The following is a 21995-nucleotide window of genomic DNA, read 5'->3' as shown; positions in this document are numbered from 1 at the left end:
CAGTGCTTGTGTCTCTTCAAATGCGACTGAAATGCAGAAGGATTTCAGGATGTGACCGAATAGATGACAACGGTTTTGGCAAACTGGAGCACATTCATGGGTTCTTAGCAGATGTAGACGAGTTATTCCTAAGCTTTATTATTATTATTGAAAGCCTTTTCTGAAAGCTAAAAGTGACACATGATCTCCGAATACTAATAGAAGAAATGCTTGGTTTTTATTCTGCTTTGTAGGACGTCAGTCGAGTAATTTGTGTTGTATTTGGTTCACTGAGCAACTCTATGGAACAGCCACGACTCTGTGGTTGTGCAACTAGTTTTGTGTTTTATTTTTTCAAACCTCTTAGGAATTATTTTTGAAAAGTGTTCATTTTATTACCTAAAATAAGAATATTAGCCTAAACTTTAAAAAGTTTTTTTTTCACGTGTACACTGTGCACTTAAGACTTTGAAATGTGATAAATTAATAAAATTCTACATGAACTGAAAGCTGAACTCGTATAAATAAGCTATATATTTAACCTTTTCATAATATATAGTGTAATGGCAAAGTAAATTCACTTTGTATTTTCCAAACTTCTTAACCTGTTATATATAAATGTTCCTTCTTGAGTCAATACATTCTCATTCAGCTGTTGAACCACATATTATAACAATGAGCATTTCTATAAAAACAACCAAAATATACTTGAGCAATGAGTTCCACTGACCTACCTGCATGTATTTCTGTCATTCTTTGTACTTCAAGTCTAAAATATAAAGACTAACTGAAACTTTAAAAAAAAAAGTGGACTTATGTTGTGCTTAGAAATAAAACAGGCTAAGAAGCAATTTTTTTTTTTTTTTTTTTTAACTGCAGAAATACAGTAGTTAATGCTGTTGAAATATTTTTCAAGAATATACTACGTAATGTAGGCAGGGCTTTTTATTAGCCAGGGATACATAACGTCTACTTAAATTGACAATGAGATAATTTGTAATCACTGCATAAAACAGTTTGTCCTTATTTGTTTGTTAGCATTTATTTTATTTTTTTACCTGTAATACAAGTGTGCGTCTGGCCAAAAGGGCTAGAATCCTCCAGGAGCTGCCCAGTAGATGGCAAGGAAACAGGGTGAAACACTTTACTGAACTGTACGTAGGACCACAAACTTCCTGGATATTTAACATTTAGAAATTTTGCATGGGATTAAATGAATATAAACCAGTTGGCTCAAAGCTGGGTTTTTACATTTTTTGGGGGGAAATTCATATGACTAAAACAACTGGATTCTATAAAAGTACTCTTGAGTTTATAATATTCCTCAATAACATGCACACATTGCTGCTTATTGCAGGGGATGTTGACTCACCCCCCACCCTCTCAATATGCACTGCAAATTACATCATTTTGTGCACCAGAGATTTCTCTATTTTTTGAATTACTGCCAATAGATTTTGGAACCCAGAGTTCAGGATATTTAAGTTACCCAACTATATTTAAAGAAAGCAGGTTTTGGTGATATTAGTAGATTAACATCTTTAATATGTGGCATTAATGTTTAACTTGCAAATAACACAAGGATGTCTAAACAAATGTTTATGTTTGTATATGAATCAGTTTGTATAAATTAGCCACAATTTCCAGTTTTCTGGTGTAAATTGGCATAATCCCCAAGGAAAGTGTCTTATTACCATACTTATTACCATACGTTTTCTAAGCCTGTTCAAGTACACCATCAACCCAGACAGATGTGAGAAAATAACTTGGATGCCCATGGTAATAAACTCTCACCAAGGTGCAATAACTTATAGTACTTTAATCACTCAAACAACACATGCGAGAGCAGATTTCTTAACTCAAAGTGTAGCTTAAAGCCACAAACATGAAAAAAACTTTTAAAGAACATAAGCAGACAAATTCTGTTCATTCATCTTTGAAAATACATGTATACACCTCCAGGTTTTCAATAAAAAAGTGTATATTCAAAGAGTACTGAAAAGCATGTTTAAATACTTGATAAACTGATTCAAAAATATTGACTAAACATCAATTTAATTACAATTCCAAGAGCTACGACACATCAATCTTCTCCGCATGTACAACAATGCATCAACACATATATTCATCATATAGTTGCTCCTATGCTGATTACTTGACTTCAGTAGTATCAGAAACTGAGAAAACTGGGTAATGGAATCATTCATGGCAGAATCAACGCAGCGGACAGGAAGACGCTTCCTCGCATTAACAGACCTATAAAAGATACAACCAAAAAAAGACAAGCAAAACCTAAATTCTTAAAAAAGCTAGAACACCGAGTATGTGTTCTGTAAACCTGAGCAACTCAGTGCTACAGCGTTTGCGTGCTCTGTGCAGATGGACAGTCTTCATTAAACCAGATGCTCCCGTCCATCCTGACACACAATATGGTGGTCTTCAGCCTCCACATGGCTCTGTGTTAATTAAAGAGCCTTACTGATCTGTGCGGCCCTCGGACCCTGCAGCTGATTATTGGCTGCAGCATTGGGGCTGTTGGACGTGATGGAAGCAAGCCCAGGAAGAGGCGCGGTGCATCATGTGTGATAGGGGAGAATCGTTTGAAAGCAGAGCTGTGACAGCTGAAGCTGGAAGCATGTGTGAGGCATGTTTGTTTTGCATTTACCCCTCGACCGCAGCTGTGTGCACTGTCCTTTTCCCAGAACACCGGAACACACAGACGCCCTCACAGCTCGCCCTTCGTTCAACCCCTCAGCTAAAAGGAGGGTGGGGGGGCAACCTCATAAAGAATACACTTTGTCTTCCACGCAAACACATATCCTACCATTTTCGCAGCAGAGTTTAATATAATGCAGATAATTTTACAGTGATCTCTGCTGACAGATTTTGGCCTGTAAGTTGCTGCTCCAACCAAACAAAAGGGAAAGTTGATGTGGTTCAGTTTAGGGAAATCCTCTGCCTTTCGACCTGGTGCAATATTTCAGATTGACTCTTTGAGAAAATGAACATGTTTGTTATGCTTTAAGCCTATGTTTAGCTTTCTGGTCACAGGAAATATGTCCACCCCTATGCTATAGAACTATGGAAAACTTCATTTGCTATTTCTGTCACTAGAGGAAGCTGTTGCCAGGGGGGAAACTAGTCCTTATTGTTAAAATATATGATATCCCCAGTTAGAAGTGAAACATTTGGCTAAATCCACCTGACTTTTATCTGTCTATTCTCCTTCCTGTATCTAGCAAGTAATACCTGTTGTTTTACTGTACAACCAGTTTTAAATTATTGATAAGCAGTCTGAGTACTCACTGAAGGTGCACACCCTTGTAAAAAACAACAAGAAACAAAACAAACAAACAATCAAAACCTATAATAACTGGTGAATTTAACTAAAGTTCTTTTCAACAATGACAAAAAAACTTAATTGTCCTAGGCTCTATTGTTGATAACCTTACTGTCCTTTTGACTGTTTTAAATTTCTTTTAACATAAAAATAACAATTCTTTCTTTGACAAAAAATATGTTACGCCAAATTTAAAAATTTGGTAGAGCACAAGATTGTATTAATTTCTCTATGTGGAAATTGACTGATTTCTGTTTCTTTGTTATAATGATGAAAACATCAGACTTTTAGTCAATAACAGGCCATGAGACAACTGGCCAAGATTTTCTTAACCACGTTTTAAGTAGGCACTGGTATAATTAGGCTTCACTAAAGATTATCAGCAAGTCTAGAAAGGGCAATGTTTTACAATGAGGAGTGTACCAAAAATGTGGCAAAGGTGGTATTATGCTGTGGGCCTGTACTTGAAACGGATAACCCGTTGTCAGAAGCATAGATTTGACAGTACAAAAACATGACTTAATAGAAAACTTAATTAAAACCTGCTCCATGTTTAGTATCTTTAGATGCTGTTCTACAATGATCTCCTTTTATTTGAATCTGTTTGCAAAGATGTTTTTGGTTCTGTGCTTCTCTTCAGTGGCAACAGGACTGTTTATTGGGCCAATTGATTTTTGGACTGTGATGAGCTCTTTTATCTTTCCTTCTTTCTTGAAAGACATTGAACCTAACAATAACATCCATACTAAAACTCTGCCAGAATGTTTTTATTATACGAACTTCAAAGATTTAGACTTTTTGTCAGGCTTCTTTCATGCTTCACCTGAAATGTAGATTATAATTAATGACTGTGTTATTGTCACATGGCCATCCCCCTATAAAGACGTTTTTCATTAATTAACAGTGACTTTGATGCTTTAAGTTCTTTGAATAGAGCAACTAGCAAAAAAAAAAAAAAAAAAATACCACTTGTTCAGCTTTGACTGTGGTTTCTTAATAACTTAACTGCTTTGACAGCTAGACACATTCTTGTTGAAAATCCTTAAAAGTTAAACAACGACAAGTCCTTGAAAAGCTTCAAAGTGTCAACGCACATTTGTAATCTGTGCCGGTCTTCTCTCTTTCAAACACGGGGATTGCTTGTTTCTGTGTTATTCCTGACAGTCTGACTGAGTAGAGGGCGCTTCCTTCTCTGAAGCAAGGCAAGGGGCTCAGTTGAGTCCACTTATTAGAGAAAATGTCCTTTTTTCAAAGAGAGGCGTGTCTGTTTCAAGGCTCTCAGGTCCAGAGAGCAGCAGGCCTGCTGTGCGCCTCCCCTCTCACTTCCTCGTCCATTGCCTCCTCTCTGTGGGCATCAACAGGCCTACTCAGTGCAGCAGGTGGATCTCCCATCTTGATCATACTCAGCCTAATCATATTTCACCCACTTGACATTTAAATGTGAGGAAACAGAATCACTAATGGGTTTAGACTTTCCTAAACTCGCAGTATTTGCTGAAAAGCTGTGTTGAAAGTGAGGAGCCAGACGTGATGGATGTGCAGGACGATTTTCTGAAACACTTGTTTGTCTTTACAGCCCCAGTATTTCAGATATTAAAAATTTGCTAAAAAATATTGTTGATGAAAAAAAAAAGAAATCATTGTGGCTTCAAAAATTTAACAATGACTTTCTGTTTTTTGCTTTTTTGGTTGAAATATCTGTAAAAGGACAAAGAATTCAGAAAAAAAATCCTACAAAAAATTAAATAAAGTAAAAATGAAAACAGCACCAAACTCCAAACGGCATACATTTATAGCAATGCACAGACAATAAACGTGGGCAGATAAGTGCATGAGAGTGTTTGAAATCCTCCTCTTTGTCTGTCTTTAGGACTACACAGCATTTCTTTCTATCAGGCTTTCACACCGACTTTCCTCCAGCAGAGGCACTGAAACCTGGCAAATCTCTGCCAGCCATCTCCGATGCTCATAATCATTTTTATTGCAGCATTTATAAAGGCAGTCACTTCTTCCTGCAGAGTTTTGAATTAAGTGCCCCTAGTTTGCGTAAGATCCCCCATCCAGCGTGCATCGGCGCATCATGTTGCCCAAGAAATGGCAGCACTGTGCTCTTTGGCTTTCATACGCAAAGCAGCAATACTGGAGGATTTGCGGTCGGGATCCATGTTGAGATCGTATGCGTTGATGCCTGCAGCCATGCCAGGAGAGCCGCCAAACAGGCTGCCCATGTGAGGCTGTCCAACATGTCCACCGGGGCTCGATACGCCCAGGAAGTCAGAGACCCCACTGGCAGAGTGGGGGTGTGGGGTCATGCAGGTGGTCACGGTGTCGCAGGGAACAACGCAGCCAGGGACAGGAGATGCGGCACTGCTGCCGCCGATCCAGGAGGGGTTCTGGATCTGAAAACATTGTCAGGAAGGTAGAAGTAGAGGTTTCATAAAAAATATATATAATAAGATATTTGATTTGTCATATTCAGACAAAATGATTACAACTCTCTGCTGGTTGTTTATCTTATGTAATGGCCTTCACAATAATGAGTAAGAGTGCTAGCCTGAGTCTGATCCAGCCATCACTGAGCCACACGACTAAAGAAGCTGTTCAAAGGACACATTTGTTCCTTGCTGGCTGCAAAACAAATGGTCCCTTAGGGGCAACAAAGTTTATCTTGATGTTAATCTTGCTGTTGCCAGGCATTTTGTTTCATTGAGTGAAAGACTGTAAGAAAGTATGCAACAGGACATGAGAGAATTTAGAAAGAAAGCACATACATGACTCTTGGAGAGATTGATATGATGTGCACTGTGTCTATAGTCAAGGTTTCAAGAGCAACTGCACACAGATGCATAGTATCAAGGAAATGAACTATAATTGTTGCATTCCTTGAATTAGGCCACTTTCAAACCAGTATCGGAAACCCGGACAAGTTGTCAGTCCAATATAGGACAACATAGGAGAAAAGTAACCAATCATATACAAACTCCTGGGGTCAATTTAGAGAGAGCAATTCATCTAGCATGCACTTCACACAAATAGTTATAAAATATATTATTCAGATTTTACTGATTCTATAGAACATGATATTTTTTATATTTATCATGATATTCTACTACACTGAGATGTGCCTGTAGTATTTTAAGACACCCCTTGTTAACCTAAAGACTGAAAGGTTTTATCAGTTATTCACAAGTTGAATCAAAGGTGAGTATGTTGCCATAGGAACGCATAGCAGCAAACTGCAGCCAGCCAATATCAATAAAGTTGATGTCTGACCCACAGCTTTTGGTATAACTCTATTTTAAAAGAATATTTTGATGTTTTCAAATGAACTTGGACTTCACTTGAACATCTGTATTTCAAAATCCTATATCTGTCTACTCAAAGCTGAGTTGGACCATTCTTCACTGAACATAAATCCATTGATGAGATTGCTAAACTTTTTTTTCTAGCTGTAAAAAAGAAGACCAAGTTTTCAACATAAATCAATACAAAAGTGAAAACAACAAGACTGACCAAACCTGAACTCAATTATTCCACTCTTATTAAGACAAAAATCTCTTGTGCAGACTCCTGTTAGCACTCAATAAACCCCCATTAGGAAAAATCCCAGTGTTTTTTTCAAATCTATCTGTTTGGACTGTTGTGTTTTGAACACGTTTAACATGTTGCTCCTGTACCTGTGCGTAGTTCTCAGGACGCGTTAGGAGCGGCAGCTCGTAAGCAGTTGAGAAATGTGTTCGGACCTGCTGCATCTGACCAAATCGTTCCCTCTTCCTCCACTTTGCTCTCCGGTTCTGGAACCACACCTGCAAATAAAAAACAAAAGTTTATACATCTTTTAAGAGAGCAAGAAGTTTAAGGTGAAGTTAAAATGAGACTGGAATAGCAGAAATGTAGTGTTACCAAACCCAAACACACTTTTGCTTGAGATCAAAAGGAAGGACTTTTATCTAGATGTTTTAATTGGGAATCTGATTCTCATAAAAAAAAAGCCCACAACCTTAGTGTGAACTCACAAACTCACAGTCACAAAATTGCAACTCAGAGGCAATTAAAGCTGTACAAGTGTGACTGAGGCGGAAGAGGAGGTGGATGATTTGGAGACAAATTACTACAGAAATTCACATGTAGTTTGTAGCTCTAAAATCATCTCACCAAAGCTTATTTGTTGTCTGACCACAGTGTGTGCGTTTTCTCTTCCATAATTGTCTTTGACGTCTAAATCTCATTGTGTTTACTGCAAAAATTAGTGTGTTTGACTTTCCAGTAGAGAATCTGAAAGTAATCAAAATGTGTTTTTGTCTCTTGTGCTGTAATCATCATCTACCTTTTTTGTTGTAAACAAATCTAAACATCTGAATGTAAACATTTGGTTTTATTGTCTCCTGAAAATGTTGTCTCTTCCATTGATCTTACCTTTTTGGACACAACTCACACCAGACTATTTTTCTGGTGCTGTCCTGATATCATCCAAAAAGGGGGAATTGAAAAGGGAGATGGGATGATAATTGGTGTTTGTTTGGATCTTCCCTTTTAATTTCCTGAAGCCTAAAACCTCTGGCTTTGAGACACAGTCTTCTTCTAAATTACGAAGGCACACCGATTTGAGGCCATACTCCCTCTTTCCTTGATGTTTGATATGTCTTCTTTTGAGCCTAATCATCACCACCCAGTCGGAGACGGCTGTCTCTGAAGGTTTCTTTATGGATTTATTGTAATGATCGAGCATGCCACATTCTTCCTCAAATCCTGAATCCATGAACATCTCAGTTTTTGCCTTGCTCCAAGTCTGTTGGCTATTATGCAGCTCTAACATATTTCTATGTTGCACACACTGCCTTGTGACAGTAATTGGTAAAGACCTTGACAGCTTAAGTAGCTGGTAGACTCTCAATGAGCCTTTATTTATGTTACTGCCCCAGAGAGAAAGAGCAGAGAAATACCAAACTGGCCCCAGCAGGAGGGCTGTACGGGGGCTGAAAACACTTTGAAGTGAGACCGCGGCTCAGAGGATTGATAACCCGCCTCTGCTGTCACTCATTTCACCTTCCAAACCAAGTAGGAGAAGAAAAAAAAGGGGCTGCTGAGCCTGGCTTTGGTTTTCCAGCTCCCATAAAACTCTAATAACATAACAGGAGGATGTCTGACCAGTGTTTATGTTCATCATCAGCTATTTTTGTTCTCATTTTCTACAAACAAATCTCTAAATGGAGAAGTTGATATTCTCTGTGAGGTCACCAGAGGGCACCTTTGGACTGAGGTTAAAGAGATATACCATGAATGTTTACTGTTTTCATTTGAAACTCATTAAAAATACAGTTTATTCAATAAGACTTGCAGCAGGCTTTTCTGTGCTGTTTGTTGTAAACTTTTATCGATGTATTAAATTCCGCAACATATGCTTGCATATTGTCTTTTCTTTGTTCTGGCATCTACAAAATGGGAATAATGGTGTCATGCTAATTGTGCTAAACATCAAACCTTAGTTTGGTTTAGTGACAAAAAGTTTAGCAGTGCTAGTTCAAATTGTCTGTGCTAAAATGACTTGAATTTAAAATCAGGATGACTTAAAAACACTATTTTTCTTCTTGTTGCTAAAATGGTTTCATATGGTTCACATTCTATCTTAGTTTAGCAGACAACTTCACATCATGACATAACATTGCGGATATTCCTCGGCTCCTTTGGGTGTGCTTTCAGCGTCTTGCCTCCTCTGTCTGTAGGTGGGATCTGCGTCTCATCTTTCATCTATAAACTCATGTGGACACCTGTGTTTCCCCGGTGAACTCCACGTCCGATGCCGTCTCGGCTCTCTGGACTATCAGAGCTGCAAATCTGAGAGATGTGATGCTACTGAAACCCCTGACCTGTGACCCCTGACCTTCACATGTAGTGTATGTGACTCAGATCTGAATTCACCTTCTTCCTTTGAAAACCTGAGACTAAAAAAGCAAACAACGCCAGGCCCTGGCATTGTTTAACAAAAGGTCCCCTGTTATTTGATGTGCGTGTATGTGAAACATGAACCGGTGAGGTCAGTTTGCTCTCCTTTCTTTTGTAAGAAAAAAGCTATATGCTTTTTATCAGTAGTTTAGGGTGTTCTAACATTTCTTTGCTCCAGATGCTGACCTGATGAGTTGTCTTTTTTTTCCTCTTGCATGCAAATTACCTGAGTGGAGCACAAAACCCTATCCTCTGCCTGACAAGGCATCTTGTGCCTTTTATCTTTTTAACTTGAGTGTTTTAGAGGGCAGTTGGGAGAGCTGACGACTGTAAAGCTGCATCCATCTGCAGCGGGCAGGTCAGTGATAACACGAACTGCAGAGCGGCATGCCTTCAGACTCTGGAGTGAGTTACGGCCCTGGAGGCTGCACAGATTTCCTGAATTTTCCGCTTACCGTTTCAGCTCATCATGTGGGTGATTGTTTTTGATCAGTTTCTTATCTCATCTAAACTGACGGGCACGGAGCGAACGAAGCCAGAATATAAAATAGTAGGCTTGTTTTGGCCAGAACTTGAAGTATGCTTATAACAGTCGCTGACGAACCAACGGAAACCCATGGGAAAGGTTTCACACCTCCTGGAGACCACAGCAGGGACACATTCTTGTCTGAACGGGTCTTTAATGAAAGAAAAACAAAGAAAATCCAAGGACTTTGGTCCTCATCCACATGCACCACACAAAGACATGGTGCAGATATGGTGGAGGTCTCTTTCACTCTCTCTGATGTGGGAATGCATTACAGCACTTGCGACCAGTTTCTAAGCTAATTGAGCCAAAAGGTCAGAGGGGCACTGTGAGCCTCAGCTCATAGAGAAACTGACAGGAGAGATCTTGCAATTTCAGGAAACTAAACTTTGAAAGTGCAAAGGGATAAAGCCATCAAGACAATCCTATGGAAAAACATTGCAGAGCCATGTGTTGATGAAAGTCTGCTCTCTTTAAACTCCACATATGAGGCCCAGGCAGCTCAAACCTCAGCCCCCCTGATCCACCCTGGGCCCCCTGGCCTCTGCAAGCTCTCACTCCCCCACACACTCTCTCGCTCCACTCCCACATTACTAGATAAATCTCTCATGTTATTCTATGAGTGACTTTATCTCTGCAGATGCTGAAGGGTCCAGGAGGTTTTGTTGTTTAAAGCCTTTTCTCTTGAGAGCTTTTTGTTAAAGCATTGTTTCCAGAATAAATGTATCCAATGTCCATTTAGTTGTGTTGGCTCTACGCTCTTACCTGCACTCGGGCTTCAGTCAGGTCAGTCCTCAAAGCGAGCTGCTCCCGGGCGTAAACGTCAGGATAGTGCGTCTTTTGAAAAACCTTCTCCAGTTCCTCCAGCTGGTAGCTGGTGAAGGTGGTGCGGTTGCGTCTCTTCTTGCCCTTGTTGCTTTCGCCACCATCGACTTTTTCCAGCGGACTTGCCAAGTCATTGCTCGGCGACCTTTCGGAGGCTGCCTTGACACCTTGGTCCTTCACAGCCAAGTATCTGGAGTCCATTCCAGGTGGATCAGAGTCTGGGGCCAAATCAGAGTCTGTCAGGCCTGAACTGTCCTTACCTGCAGAAACAGGAAGTGTGTGAAACGCTTAAAAGCATTATTTTCATACCTTAATGATTGGAATGAAACAACTCTTTGTAAATTTGTTTCTATTAAACTGAAGATAAATTAGGAAAAAGGAGAGTAATTATAAGTGTAACGTATTGTAGTGGGGGAAATACAGTGTAATTTTCAGAAGACAGAAAGATGCAGCAGGATATATGTGTTTGATACATTTGGACCTCAAAGGTATTTTAATTTTTCAGGTGACCTTATTGGCCTAAGTGCTCAAAATAAGTGAGTCCTTGTTGATTTCCAGCCAGATGGACTTCTCTCCTGCTTCTTTCAGTAAAATGTATATACAGTACAGACCAAAAGTTTGGACACACAGTTGTGTCCAAACTTTTGGTCTGTACTGTATATCTACAGTATATATATATATATATATATATATATATATAGAGAGAGAGAGAGAGAGTGCCATCTTCAAACTAAACATTCTTTTTGCAGTCATTTTTCAACACTTTTCTTGCCTTGGCTCACATGTAGAAATCTGCTGAATATTTCGGTCGTATATCCAACAAAATCTTCCAATGAAAATCCTTGTGTGATTTTTTTTGATCTGGGACCATCATAAATGATTTTCCTCCTGGGAATAGACATGGATCATCTTATTAGCTCTATCTAATATCAAACAAAAGAAAACAAGGGGCCTTCTTTGACTAAACTTCCAGTAACGGGCCTCTGACAGAGCATTCAGATATAATGCTTTCTTTGAAGGATCAATATTTTAATTTATGAGGTCTGACGGGGCGGAACAAAGAAATTTCTCACTCTGTGTGATGAAATTTTGTTGTGAAATGTGTTGGCGCATTTAGCGTGTGCTTGTAAGACTGGCTGCTTAACCCAGTAGACTACAGATTTTTTTCTATGTTGTGTGACTGAACATTGCAGATTTCACTCCACGACTAAGACTTCTTAACCACCAGCATTGTCCTCTACAAGACACACTCCTAAACACCTCTCGTCTTATTCTCTCCACTCAGTTGCTGTTTGTCGGTGAAAATGTCTCAGAGTGGCTAAAAAGCCATTTTTGCACCAGTACTGTCACAAATAAATTGACCGGCTTCTACAGCTCCAAAGACAATAAAAAAAATAATCTCTTATTCTCCCTGTCGATTGCACTCACTTTTGATTTCTTCATGGCTGCAGTTTAGCTGTAAAACCTCAGCCAGCTCTCTGATCATGAATTTTCAGTTTTGCCTCTGCCAGTATTCTGTTGTGAACTAGCTGTTCCTTTGGAAACGTTGCCTGATCCAGCTCGAAGAAGAAAAAAGGACCGCTAATGCATCGCCTGAGTAAAACACATTCCCGTGGAGGACATGGGAACAGGCTGCTCAGCGAGAGCTGTCTCACTCAGTTTCAGTAACACATCCTATTATTATTTTACCAAATTATTTTTAGGACTGCTGACATCTAAAGCTTATCTGCTCATCCAACAATGTTTAGAAGTTTCTAAAGCACTTAAAATGTGCCAAACATCTTTATTATTTGAATTTTAATCCTCTTTAACTGACCTTATTGCTTAATTATTAAGCTAAAATTTAAATTTAAATCTTCCAGATGGTATGGATAATTTTGGGCTTAACTGTATGTATTGAACTTAGCATGTACTGTATGTTACACCACAGTATTTTCTTGAAAGATGTGGAGTAGGCATTGTGAGTACTTCCTAGTTCAAATTATATATCAGAAGACAAAAAGTTTCTCAAAGTGCCATTCTGGGTTCTTTTCTTTTCTTACCTATTTTTCTATTAGGTCAGATGATTTAACAGTTCAGTGAAGCTTAAAGTCGTCTCTTTACTGATGATCTCCATTCTTACTGCTTATTTATCATCCCCTGAGGTACAGAAATAGTCCACTAATTAACTCCCTGGCAAGTATTAGACATGGTTGAATCACTATAATATACAGCTAAATTCGGACTGATAAGAAAAATAACTGAAGCTTTAATTATTGCACCAGACAGTTCCATATCTACCAATAAACAGCAATTGTTCTCGCAGAAGAGCAGTCTCAGTAATAGGACTAATTTTTGATTAAGCTCTGTCCCTGTGCCGTAATATAAAACAATTAATAAGAAACACTTGTACAATAAGTGCCAGAAAATTACATTTTTTGCAACCTGGGACCATTTCTGTGGAAGTCAGTGTTATGAAGGTTCACCATGAACAGCAGAAAATCTGGGGATAACAGAGACACACAGTAAGGGTGATGCAAAGGTTGAGGGAGAGAGAGGCAGCACCCCGGACATCATTCATTCAAGAACCAAAACTGGGTCTTGAATGAATGATGAAGAATCCAAAATCAACAAGATGTCTGATCTTGAGTAGATATAGAAACTCTTACTAATTCAGGAGGAGTTGAAGAAAACTGAACTGCAGTTGCTTTATGTTTCTGATATTGCTGTCATGAAAATACAAAAAAGCAGAGCAAGAAGAAAGCTGTATCTTTTTAAAAAAATTTTTCTACCTCATGGAAGCGTCAAATACATTTTTGAGATAAAATAATATATGTTGACATCATTATTTATTTGGCCACTTTTTGTGTTTTATACCAAAATAACTAAGTTTACACAACTTTCATTATTATGCAGAAACATTTGGAACATATTAGAAAAAATGCAGGTTCTAATATCAAAACAAACTCTCTAATACTGGTTTAGATGTTTGCTAACAAGAAGACTGCATGTTTTTGACTGACATCAACAAACCTTTGGTACAATTCTGACTCAACATTTCAGTCAATATTTGATATTGGCCATACATCATAGCATAATTGGTAGATTTTATTTGAAATGGTTGCTCTCCATGGTACAGATCAGACTATTTGTCTTTAGATGTTACTTCTAGTAGCGAGTAAAGTTGGACCCATACAAAGGCTTGATGTTAGTCTGCTTTTTCCATTCCAGAACCACTTCTGATATGTGTCTGGAATCATTGTTGAGTCGAGTCGACTAATTGCTGTTGCCATTATGCGGTTCAGGTGTGTCACTCCTAAATAACCAGTGTCCCTCCCCCTCACCGACCACTTATAATTTATCTGGAGGCGCCCCTGCTTGCAGTGGTAGAGCTGTGCATGCAGACATACAAATTTAATTAAATTTGGAGGGTGTTTTACTTTATTTTTGTTTAGTTTTACAAAAAGCCTTATAAGAAGCAAAACTCTACAACATAGTTGGAGATAGACTCCTGGTGTACCTGACCACGTCTTCCCATTGTGCTTCAAAGGGGGCAAATGTCAAACTGCTGTTGCGTCATGTTTTCTTTGCTGGGACTCGTGGTCCCCATAAAGCACAAGCGCTCAGGCTGTTTGAAATCATGAGGCCTCTCTCTGATCAAAGGATTTTGCCCAAACATGCATCCCTAAAGTTTTTTGGCAAGACTGTGATATTGTAACAATCTCCTGCTTTTAATCCATTCAAATCTGTCACAGGTGAGACAAATATTAAAACCTCCTGCAAGCAATGCCATATATATGAACAGTGTCGAGATGCAAACTCCAACAAAGACATAAGGACTGTATTTGGCGTTTCATCTCAACATATGTAAGACTTTTAAATGCAGCTCACACAGAACATTGATGCAGAGACATCAGTAGAAGCACATTTAATTTTAATTTCGTCTGTCTCAGCTGAAAATGCGGACATAGTCTTTATATAGAGAAATAACATTGTTTTTGCTGTAGCTTTGCATGTCCACAGAGAAGATGCCTAGCAATTAGGTGCTTAGAAAGTAGGGTATAAAAAGCAAAGAAAACTTCCATCTGACTTCACTGCAGTTGGCGTAAAAAGTCTGCTTCCAAAGGCAACATTTATATGTTTACTGATCTAATAATATCCTTAACTCACAGTGTAATGCTGTGAGGTTGTGTGCATGTCGATGAACAAGTCCTTACGGGCTAGAAGGTCAAAACCGCCCGGACAGATATTACTGCTGCAACATCAAAGAGTAATTTCAACTGGCTGTAAAGCGACAGGGCACCTTCCCTGGCTTTTTACTGACTGCCCTGACTGGGGTCAGCTCACAGTGTTAAAAGGAAATACTATAAATTACACACCACATATTGATAGGGAGAGCAATTAACCACATGCTTCCTAAACAGAAGATGAGCTATCCAATGTTGAAGGAGCAAAATGAGATAAAATGCAGAAAAGGAAATGCATAATATCCATTTTATGACCTTTTAGATGTTAAAAGTTCCAGGATCTAATCTGAAAAAGCCACATTTTGTCATCATTCATTCGTTTAATTATTATTATAGCTGTAGTTGTAGTAGTATTCAATATTAATACTTTTTTTACCACTAGAGGGGGACAAAAGCTGTTTGCAACCTCAACTTAACGTCAACACACAGCGCCAGTAAAATTCTTATCATATTTAGAAAATAAGACAGCAACATTATATAAAACACAAGGAGAACATCATATTTCAGCTGAGATATTAGCATATTAAAAAAGTGTAGTGTTTATTGCCAATACTCTTGCCTCTCCGTTTGGTGAGCACTCGATATGTGTAAACAATTTTGGCCTCTTCTAAATTACTTTAGGTATAATTATAAAAAATACTCACTAATCTAATTCTGTTTCTACAAGTTGTTCCTATAGACTTTAAAAAACAAAAAAAAACCTTGTTTGGAGAGTTTATTTTAAAAATATAAATTCAAATGACATATGCCTTCCACCACGGCCGAAGATCTTATCAATGCCTTTTATTTGACAATCTTCAAATAAAGACAGATAACAACGAACGTTCAAAACAACATTTTCAGGGAATATAATTTTGCTTCCTTTTATAAAAATGACATGCGTCATGTGCTGACATGCGTTGCACGTAAGGGCCTAAATTGAAATGAAAATAAAGCTTCTTCATCAAAGTATGAGAACAAACTGAATTTAAGAGCTGCAGAAAACATTAAAACAATGCTTTTTGAACTATCGTGGATAATACAATATTATGTGAAGCAAACATGCAGTCAATGAAAAAATGTTTGATTCATTTAAATCTGCCTGAGCACACACTCTTTCTCTCTCTCATAGTTTCCTTACCAGTTTGATTTAAAATATTTGTTCCCATGCAGTCGTCCCAGCAGGACAAAATTTTAAACATCTACATTTTGCAGGTTGAAGCTTAACTGTGTTTTTGTTTAATTGTTTATGTTTATAAAATCAAAAAGCAGGTTTCTGAAAAAAAACAAACAAAGGAGGTCATTCACCGCTTTTAACTAAGGAGCGCATGAAACCATAATATATATATATATATATATATATATATATATATATATATATATATATATATATATATATATATATATATATATATATATATATATATATATATATATATTTTTTTTTTTTTTGCACCGTTTCAGGGAACAAAATAATTAAACTTCAACTGATCATCTTCCACAATGCATTCATTTCAAAGTCACAGTCTGAAACTGCAGTTCAATTTATGTAAAAATCCACAAAAACCAACAGGAGCTAATATTTATCCTCATCTGCAATCTTGGCGAAACCCGCTCACTAACACCAAGTTATTAGGAGAGTGTCAAACATAAGGTTTCTAATTTCTCACGCATTTCCTTAACACATAAAAAATAGGAAAAAGACAAATACGAACATTACATTTTGTAAAGCAGTTTTATGTTCTTCGCTCACTGCTGCAGTTGAACAATGCCAAACATTCAAAACCTGCTATAAAGTTTTATATGATTTAGATTTAGTGAAACCACAATGCCATGCATAACAGCTACCTTCACAAACTTATGATTTTGACCTTGCTTCACTCTGAGCATTAAAACATTTAATTCGCTCCGTCTGCCTTATCCAGTCCTGCTTCTGTAGGAGACTTCAGTTTACATGACACAGAATCAACGAGACCAAAAGAACTCGTGGACTTCATGAGCATTTTTCTGTCCGGCTGCTCTCAGTCGGCCACGCAAACTGAGCCTAATGTAAATTATCCTGCCAAACTTTAGGCTAAATGGTAAAATGATCCTGAGTCCCTGTCACCTCCATTCACGTCAGGGACTTGCCGAAGCGTTCCTCAGCCGTCCGAGCCGCTGGGCTGGTTTCCATTATACCCTGCTCCAACCAATCTGTACAGACGACTGTTATCAGAGGCTGAAGTGGTTGTGTTGGGGTCAAAAACGGCTACAAAGGGGAACTGAAAACCCTGAAGAGTGACAAAGTCTCAGGATGCTGAAATGATATCCAAAATGTTCTTTAAACACTCTGAAGAACCAAAACATCCAGCCTGCAGGGTTATATCGGCCAAAAAAAAGGTAAAATGATAGCTTTTATTAGTTTAAATTGTGCCACAGGTCAAATATGACAAGGGATCACAAGCATTAATGGATTATAATACGACCTGCTATACTGTTAAACTGGAACCCAATGCTGAAAGCTATAGCAAGTTTTAATTTGACACCAAAGAGTTTCAGCCTGAGTTTCACATGATTTCTCTGCTGCAAGCTCAGAGGAGTACTCACCCTCTTCTCCAAACATATGAGGGGCAGAGAAGCCAAGCTAAAGGTCAACACCCGCAGACACAGAGAGAAGACATGGGGACATCAAAAGAGGAAGTCTCTAGGGACACTAAGGTTATTGACGTATTGATCAGTCTAATCATAAAGATAGATAGATAGATAGATAGATAGATAGATAGATAGATAGATAGATAGATAGATAGATAGATAGATAGATAGATAGATAGATAGATAGATAGATAGATAGATAGATAGATAGATAGATAGATAGATAGATAGATAGATAGATAGATAGATTGATTGATTGATTGATTTCTGTAGTATTTTTAAAAGGTTCAGCACTTTTACGGTATGTTTTCATACAAAATTAGCAGCACAATTTCATCTCATTTCCTAAAGTAGAATGCAACTGTGCACAGTTCCTCAGTGTTTCTTTTATATTTTCCCTTCTGAGCAGCCAGACTTTCTTGTAATCTTTGAAAGTTGATCTTAAGTGTTTTTAGAAATGTTTCTTGGCAGGAGTCGTGTCCTGGGAGCTGTGTCTATAATTCTGCGGTCTACACAACAGAGATCTTATACTGCTTTTATGCTAATAACTAGTGATGATAGCTACATCATAGTACTTACAACCAAGCATTTTGATTGTTAGTTTTGATTATTAAGCACTTTTTTAAGAAAAAGTTTCTGACCTTTAAAACGCTGACCTTTATCCTGACCTTAATGCTAATGACCATCTGACCTGCCGTTTTGTTTTGGTGTGCCTTTCCAAAATAATAATTTGCCACACTATCCTTAGTGAGTACTTCAAAGTTTTTTTTTATTCATTAATCAATTCTTTTAAAAACAAAACCTAATCCTATCAATGCTTGTTCTGCATATTGTTGTGATGCTCTTGATGTGATAAAACCAACGCACCGAGCTCTCCTCTGTCCTTGGTTACTCTCAGCAGCATGACTGACAGCCTGCTGGCTGTAAACAACATGTTTAGTGAACCAAATGTAGGTAAATATTTGTCAAGCGACCGTTCTGCTTTCTGTCAGGCAAAAGCGTCTCAGTTGAAGCTGACAGCTTGCTGGTTAGGCAGCTCAGCGTTTAAACCATCTGAGAACATCAGACTGCATATCACATCACCAGAACCCATCTTTGATAGCTTGAGCCCCTTCTGGGTGAAATACATCTCTGATAAAGGAAGTGAACCAGCAGATGAAATATTTCAGTATTTTCTAGTACGGAACACAGGAGGAATCATTTATCTTTTTTGTTTTTTCTTAAGCAGGTTCAGCATATTTTACTTCCACCTTTTAAACTCAGTCAGAAGTCAGTAAGACCGTTCAATTAGCGATAATCACGAGTAAAGCAGCCTCCAAGCCGGCTCTTATTTTTTATGTTGTTGGGTTTTTTTTTATTTTTATCAGGCCACGTGAGTCGTTATTTATTTTCATCCTAAACGCGATTAGAGTAGGAACTGTTCTGATCCAAAGCTTGAGGAGGTACTAAGGAGGAGGTTTGTCAGTGCGGGGTCAAGTCAGTGTGAGCTAAGGGGTATGTGTGGGTGTGTGTGTGTGTGTGTGTGGGGGGGGGGGGGGGGGGGGAATAAAAGCAAACAAAAAAAAAAGTTTGACATCTGAGTTGTATTAATGGCGGAGTTCCTCTGTCTTTAGGGCCGAGATATTTTTTCCTGCCTTTCCTTCACGGTGAATCCGCTGCTTAGCTGTAAAACAAGAATGCCAGACGAGCCGCTCTGGCGTATTTTAGACTTTAAAGAACCTGATTTAAGAAATGGCCTACATTTAAACAATCATGAAACTATAAAATAATGATCCTAGAGGTTTTAACGTATTTCGAATATTATTCACCTCATAGGATGTGTTGCAAATAAACAAACAAATAAATAAATAAATAAACTTGTATTTCGGTTTTTCTATTTATTTTATTTTACCCTCCTGTCTCGCATCCTGAGTGTTTACGGTTTTTAAACTCAGCCTACCAAGTGCCTCGTTTACAACGTAATATAAAATTTTATTTCATCTCTTTTTACCGGATCTATATCAGGGTTAATGGGTGCTAAAAACTTAACAGCCGGTTTTAAGAGACCCACATGAGCTAAAAAGAAAAAAAAAGAAAAGAAAGAAGAAAGGCAGAAAGGAAAAAGAAGAATTATCTCACTGGTCCTGACAAGATGGAGCCATAAAGAGCTACCAGAAGACTAAGCTGTCAAAACATCTTAAAACTGCTCTTCAGATTCATTGCAGGAATGATGAATATGCAGGTCGGAGAACCGCAGCGAAATATGACGCAAAAGCGCCCCGTCATGTCCAGAAATGTCCATTATTGAGTTTGATCTTTTGCGTTTAAACATTAAAATATTTTTTGAGTTTTAAAAATATAGCTCGTTCTCATTCCTTTTTTAAAATGCTAATTACCTAAATGGGTTTTTTTTTCTTAAAATAATAGTAATAAAAAAAACATTTGTTGAAACGTGAAAGCGCAAAGGAGTTCGATAAAAATGATAACGAGTAGAATTGCTCTGTTGTGCAAAAAAAGAAAAAGGAAAAAGAAAACAACACCTGAGCGCACGGTTTTCTTTATCGTGCGGCTGAATACAGATTTGTGTACGTTTTATTAATTAAAGTAGACAGAAGTAAAAGAAAAATGTGTGTATATTTTTTTATTATTATTTTCTACAACCAGTTTAAGATATTTTAGGGCTCATTTGTCAGTGAAGATTGTTTGAGTCTTTGAAATAATTCGTCTTTGCAGTTTAATCACGGTTTATCGAGGATTTGCGTCATTTTCGGTGAGAAATTGCAAACAACCTTAAAACATGCAGGTTCTATGTAAAAGACAGAGGGGGAAAGTTCCTCATTTTAAAGTCACCTAAATTAGTCACTAATTAGAGCAGTTTTCCTTGTGCAAATTAATCTAACTGGACCCAATCAAGCCGCGCAATGACACACAAATATTATTAATTTGAACCTCCCCGCGTGTGCCATCTGAAAACCCGTTAATTCAATTGTCCGACTCAGCTCCAATTTTAAGGATTGTAATGCAGATTAGCACATTAATTGCGCCCTAATTTGATTTTGATGTCCAAACAGACAATTTGATAGTTTGAGGGACATGGAGGTCAGTCGTCTTCATAACCAGGCTGCGCGCTCTGCAGCTGCAGGGCCATGTTGTTGTTTTTTTTCGGGTTTTTTTCTTCTTCTTTTACGCGCTGCTGTCCTGTGTGTTGCTGCTGATATTGAGGAAGATGCTGTTGTAGAGATGACACGAAGAGGATGCAGGGCGAATTTTATTTTCAAAAACGACTTTTGGACAGACGGAGCAGCGCATTATTCCATCCAGTCAGGCGGATTTTGAGAAAGCCGAGCAATGAATGATGGCTGACAACATCCAAACGGTTAGGTGGATTTTTTCTTTTCTGATACAGAGTTTTAAATGCTCTACCCTTAATTACCATCTCTTTTTATAAGGAACTTTTTTTTAATTTACTTTTTACAAAACTTTTTTAAATGGAAACCCGTGTTTTATTCCACTCACCATAGCACGGGACGAGCGCTCCGTTGTGTCCCCTCTCCGGGAGTAGCTTGTCTTCCGCGGGCGGTGTTTTGCAGGAGGACCTCTGCATGAAGAGGTGGTATTTGCTGAAAGAGCCTTGCCCAGCTGCGGCGGCATCCAATGACTGGCACTCCTGCTGGAAGGGGCTCCGGGACTTCTCTCCGTAAGCCTGACCTTTGCTGGACAGGAAGGCGGTGGAGCTGTATTTGATGTCACTTGCTGGAAATGTCCTAAAGTGGTCCGCCTGGTGATCCCTACCTTGAGCAGCAGAGGGGCTATAATATGAATCCATGGATGTCATGTCGCTGTATGGGACACAGGTCTCGGCGTTCATGCCTAAAAAAAGAGTCAAGGGAAAAAGAAGACCAAACTTTTTTTTCCCCCTCTCCTCTTTTCCCTCCCTCTCTATCTCTCCTCCAGAAACCCCTTCCTCTCCGTCTACCTCATTCAGATGAAAAAGCACCCGCACGCACGCATGCACGCACAGAGAGGCTGCAGCCCGCAGCAGAACCGCAGCTGGGTTTGGTTATGAAGCGATTCAGATCTTTTCCAGGAACCACTGTCGTTGACCAAACACTCCGAACTCCCCCTCAGGTTTGAGTAGAGTTACACAAACCTCCGTCTCCCCTCAGAGGATAGGACCCAGATCTCCCGGCCTCAGGGACCTCTCCCAAGTGATTATGCTGATGACATGAACGAGTTAGGTTGCTTATTTGCTAAAAAAGAAAGGGGGAAAAAAAAAGCAAAACAGGGGCGTGGGGCTCAACACATGACATTAATGTAATTTGGAGATGAATAAAAAGCGATGGGTGACGGACAGCACCGGGGCGGAGAGAGATGGAGAGAGCGCGCAATTTTACGCTTGATTCGCAATGGTTCATCAAGGGCAAATTATCCATATTCCGCAAAATGGGGCTTCTGAATAAAACTTTGTCTTTAAAAATTTTGAAAGAAACCTTTTATGCTTTTAAAACGGATTTTAGTCATTGGCAGTCTATTTAATTTAGGGAGAGAAAAAACATGCGGGCGCCAA

The 21995-nt window shown here is 38.6% G+C and overlaps 1 protein-coding gene across 1 annotated transcript; it reads right to left on the bottom strand.

Annotated features, from left to right (window-relative positions):
• Nucleotides 1-1778: 1778 nt before the first annotated feature.
• Nucleotides 1779-21670, bottom strand: alx4a (ALX homeobox 4a). The gene is made up of 4 exons (XM_032560213.1): nucleotides 20945-21670; nucleotides 10554-10873; nucleotides 6997-7125; nucleotides 1779-5718 (listed from the first exon to the last, which is right to left on the bottom strand). The coding sequence occupies exons 1-4, from the start codon at nucleotides 21294-21296 to the stop codon at nucleotides 5398-5400; spliced, it is 1122 nt and encodes a 373-aa protein (XP_032416104.1). The 5' UTR covers nucleotides 21297-21670; the 3' UTR covers nucleotides 1779-5397.
• Between the last annotated feature and the right edge of the window lie 325 nt (nucleotides 21671-21995).

The sequence above is a fragment of the Xiphophorus hellerii genome, chromosome 4, assembly GCF_003331165.1.
Source record: "Xiphophorus hellerii strain 12219 chromosome 4, Xiphophorus_hellerii-4.1, whole genome shotgun sequence".
Classification (NCBI taxonomy): Eukaryota; Metazoa; Chordata; class Actinopteri; order Cyprinodontiformes; family Poeciliidae; genus Xiphophorus; species Xiphophorus hellerii.
Note: the sequence above shows the minus strand (reverse complement) of the source record. Positions and strands in the feature narration are given on the sequence as shown.

What these genes read in the sequence shown, in the direction of transcription:
- alx4a (XM_032560213.1), bottom strand. Translation starts at nt 21,296, where the DNA reads ATGAACGCCGAGACCTGTGTCCCATACAGCGACATGACATCCATGGAT. An exon ending in AGCGCTCGTCCCGTGCTATG is followed by an intron (nt 10,874 to 20,944) that starts GTGAGTGGAATA and finishes CTGTTTCTGCAG; the next exon opens with GTAAGGACAGTTCAGGCCTG. An exon ending in GTCCTGAGAACTACGCACAG is followed by an intron (nt 5,719 to 6,996) that starts GTACAGGAGCAA and finishes CAATGTTTTCAG; the next exon opens with ATCCAGAACCCCTCCTGGAT.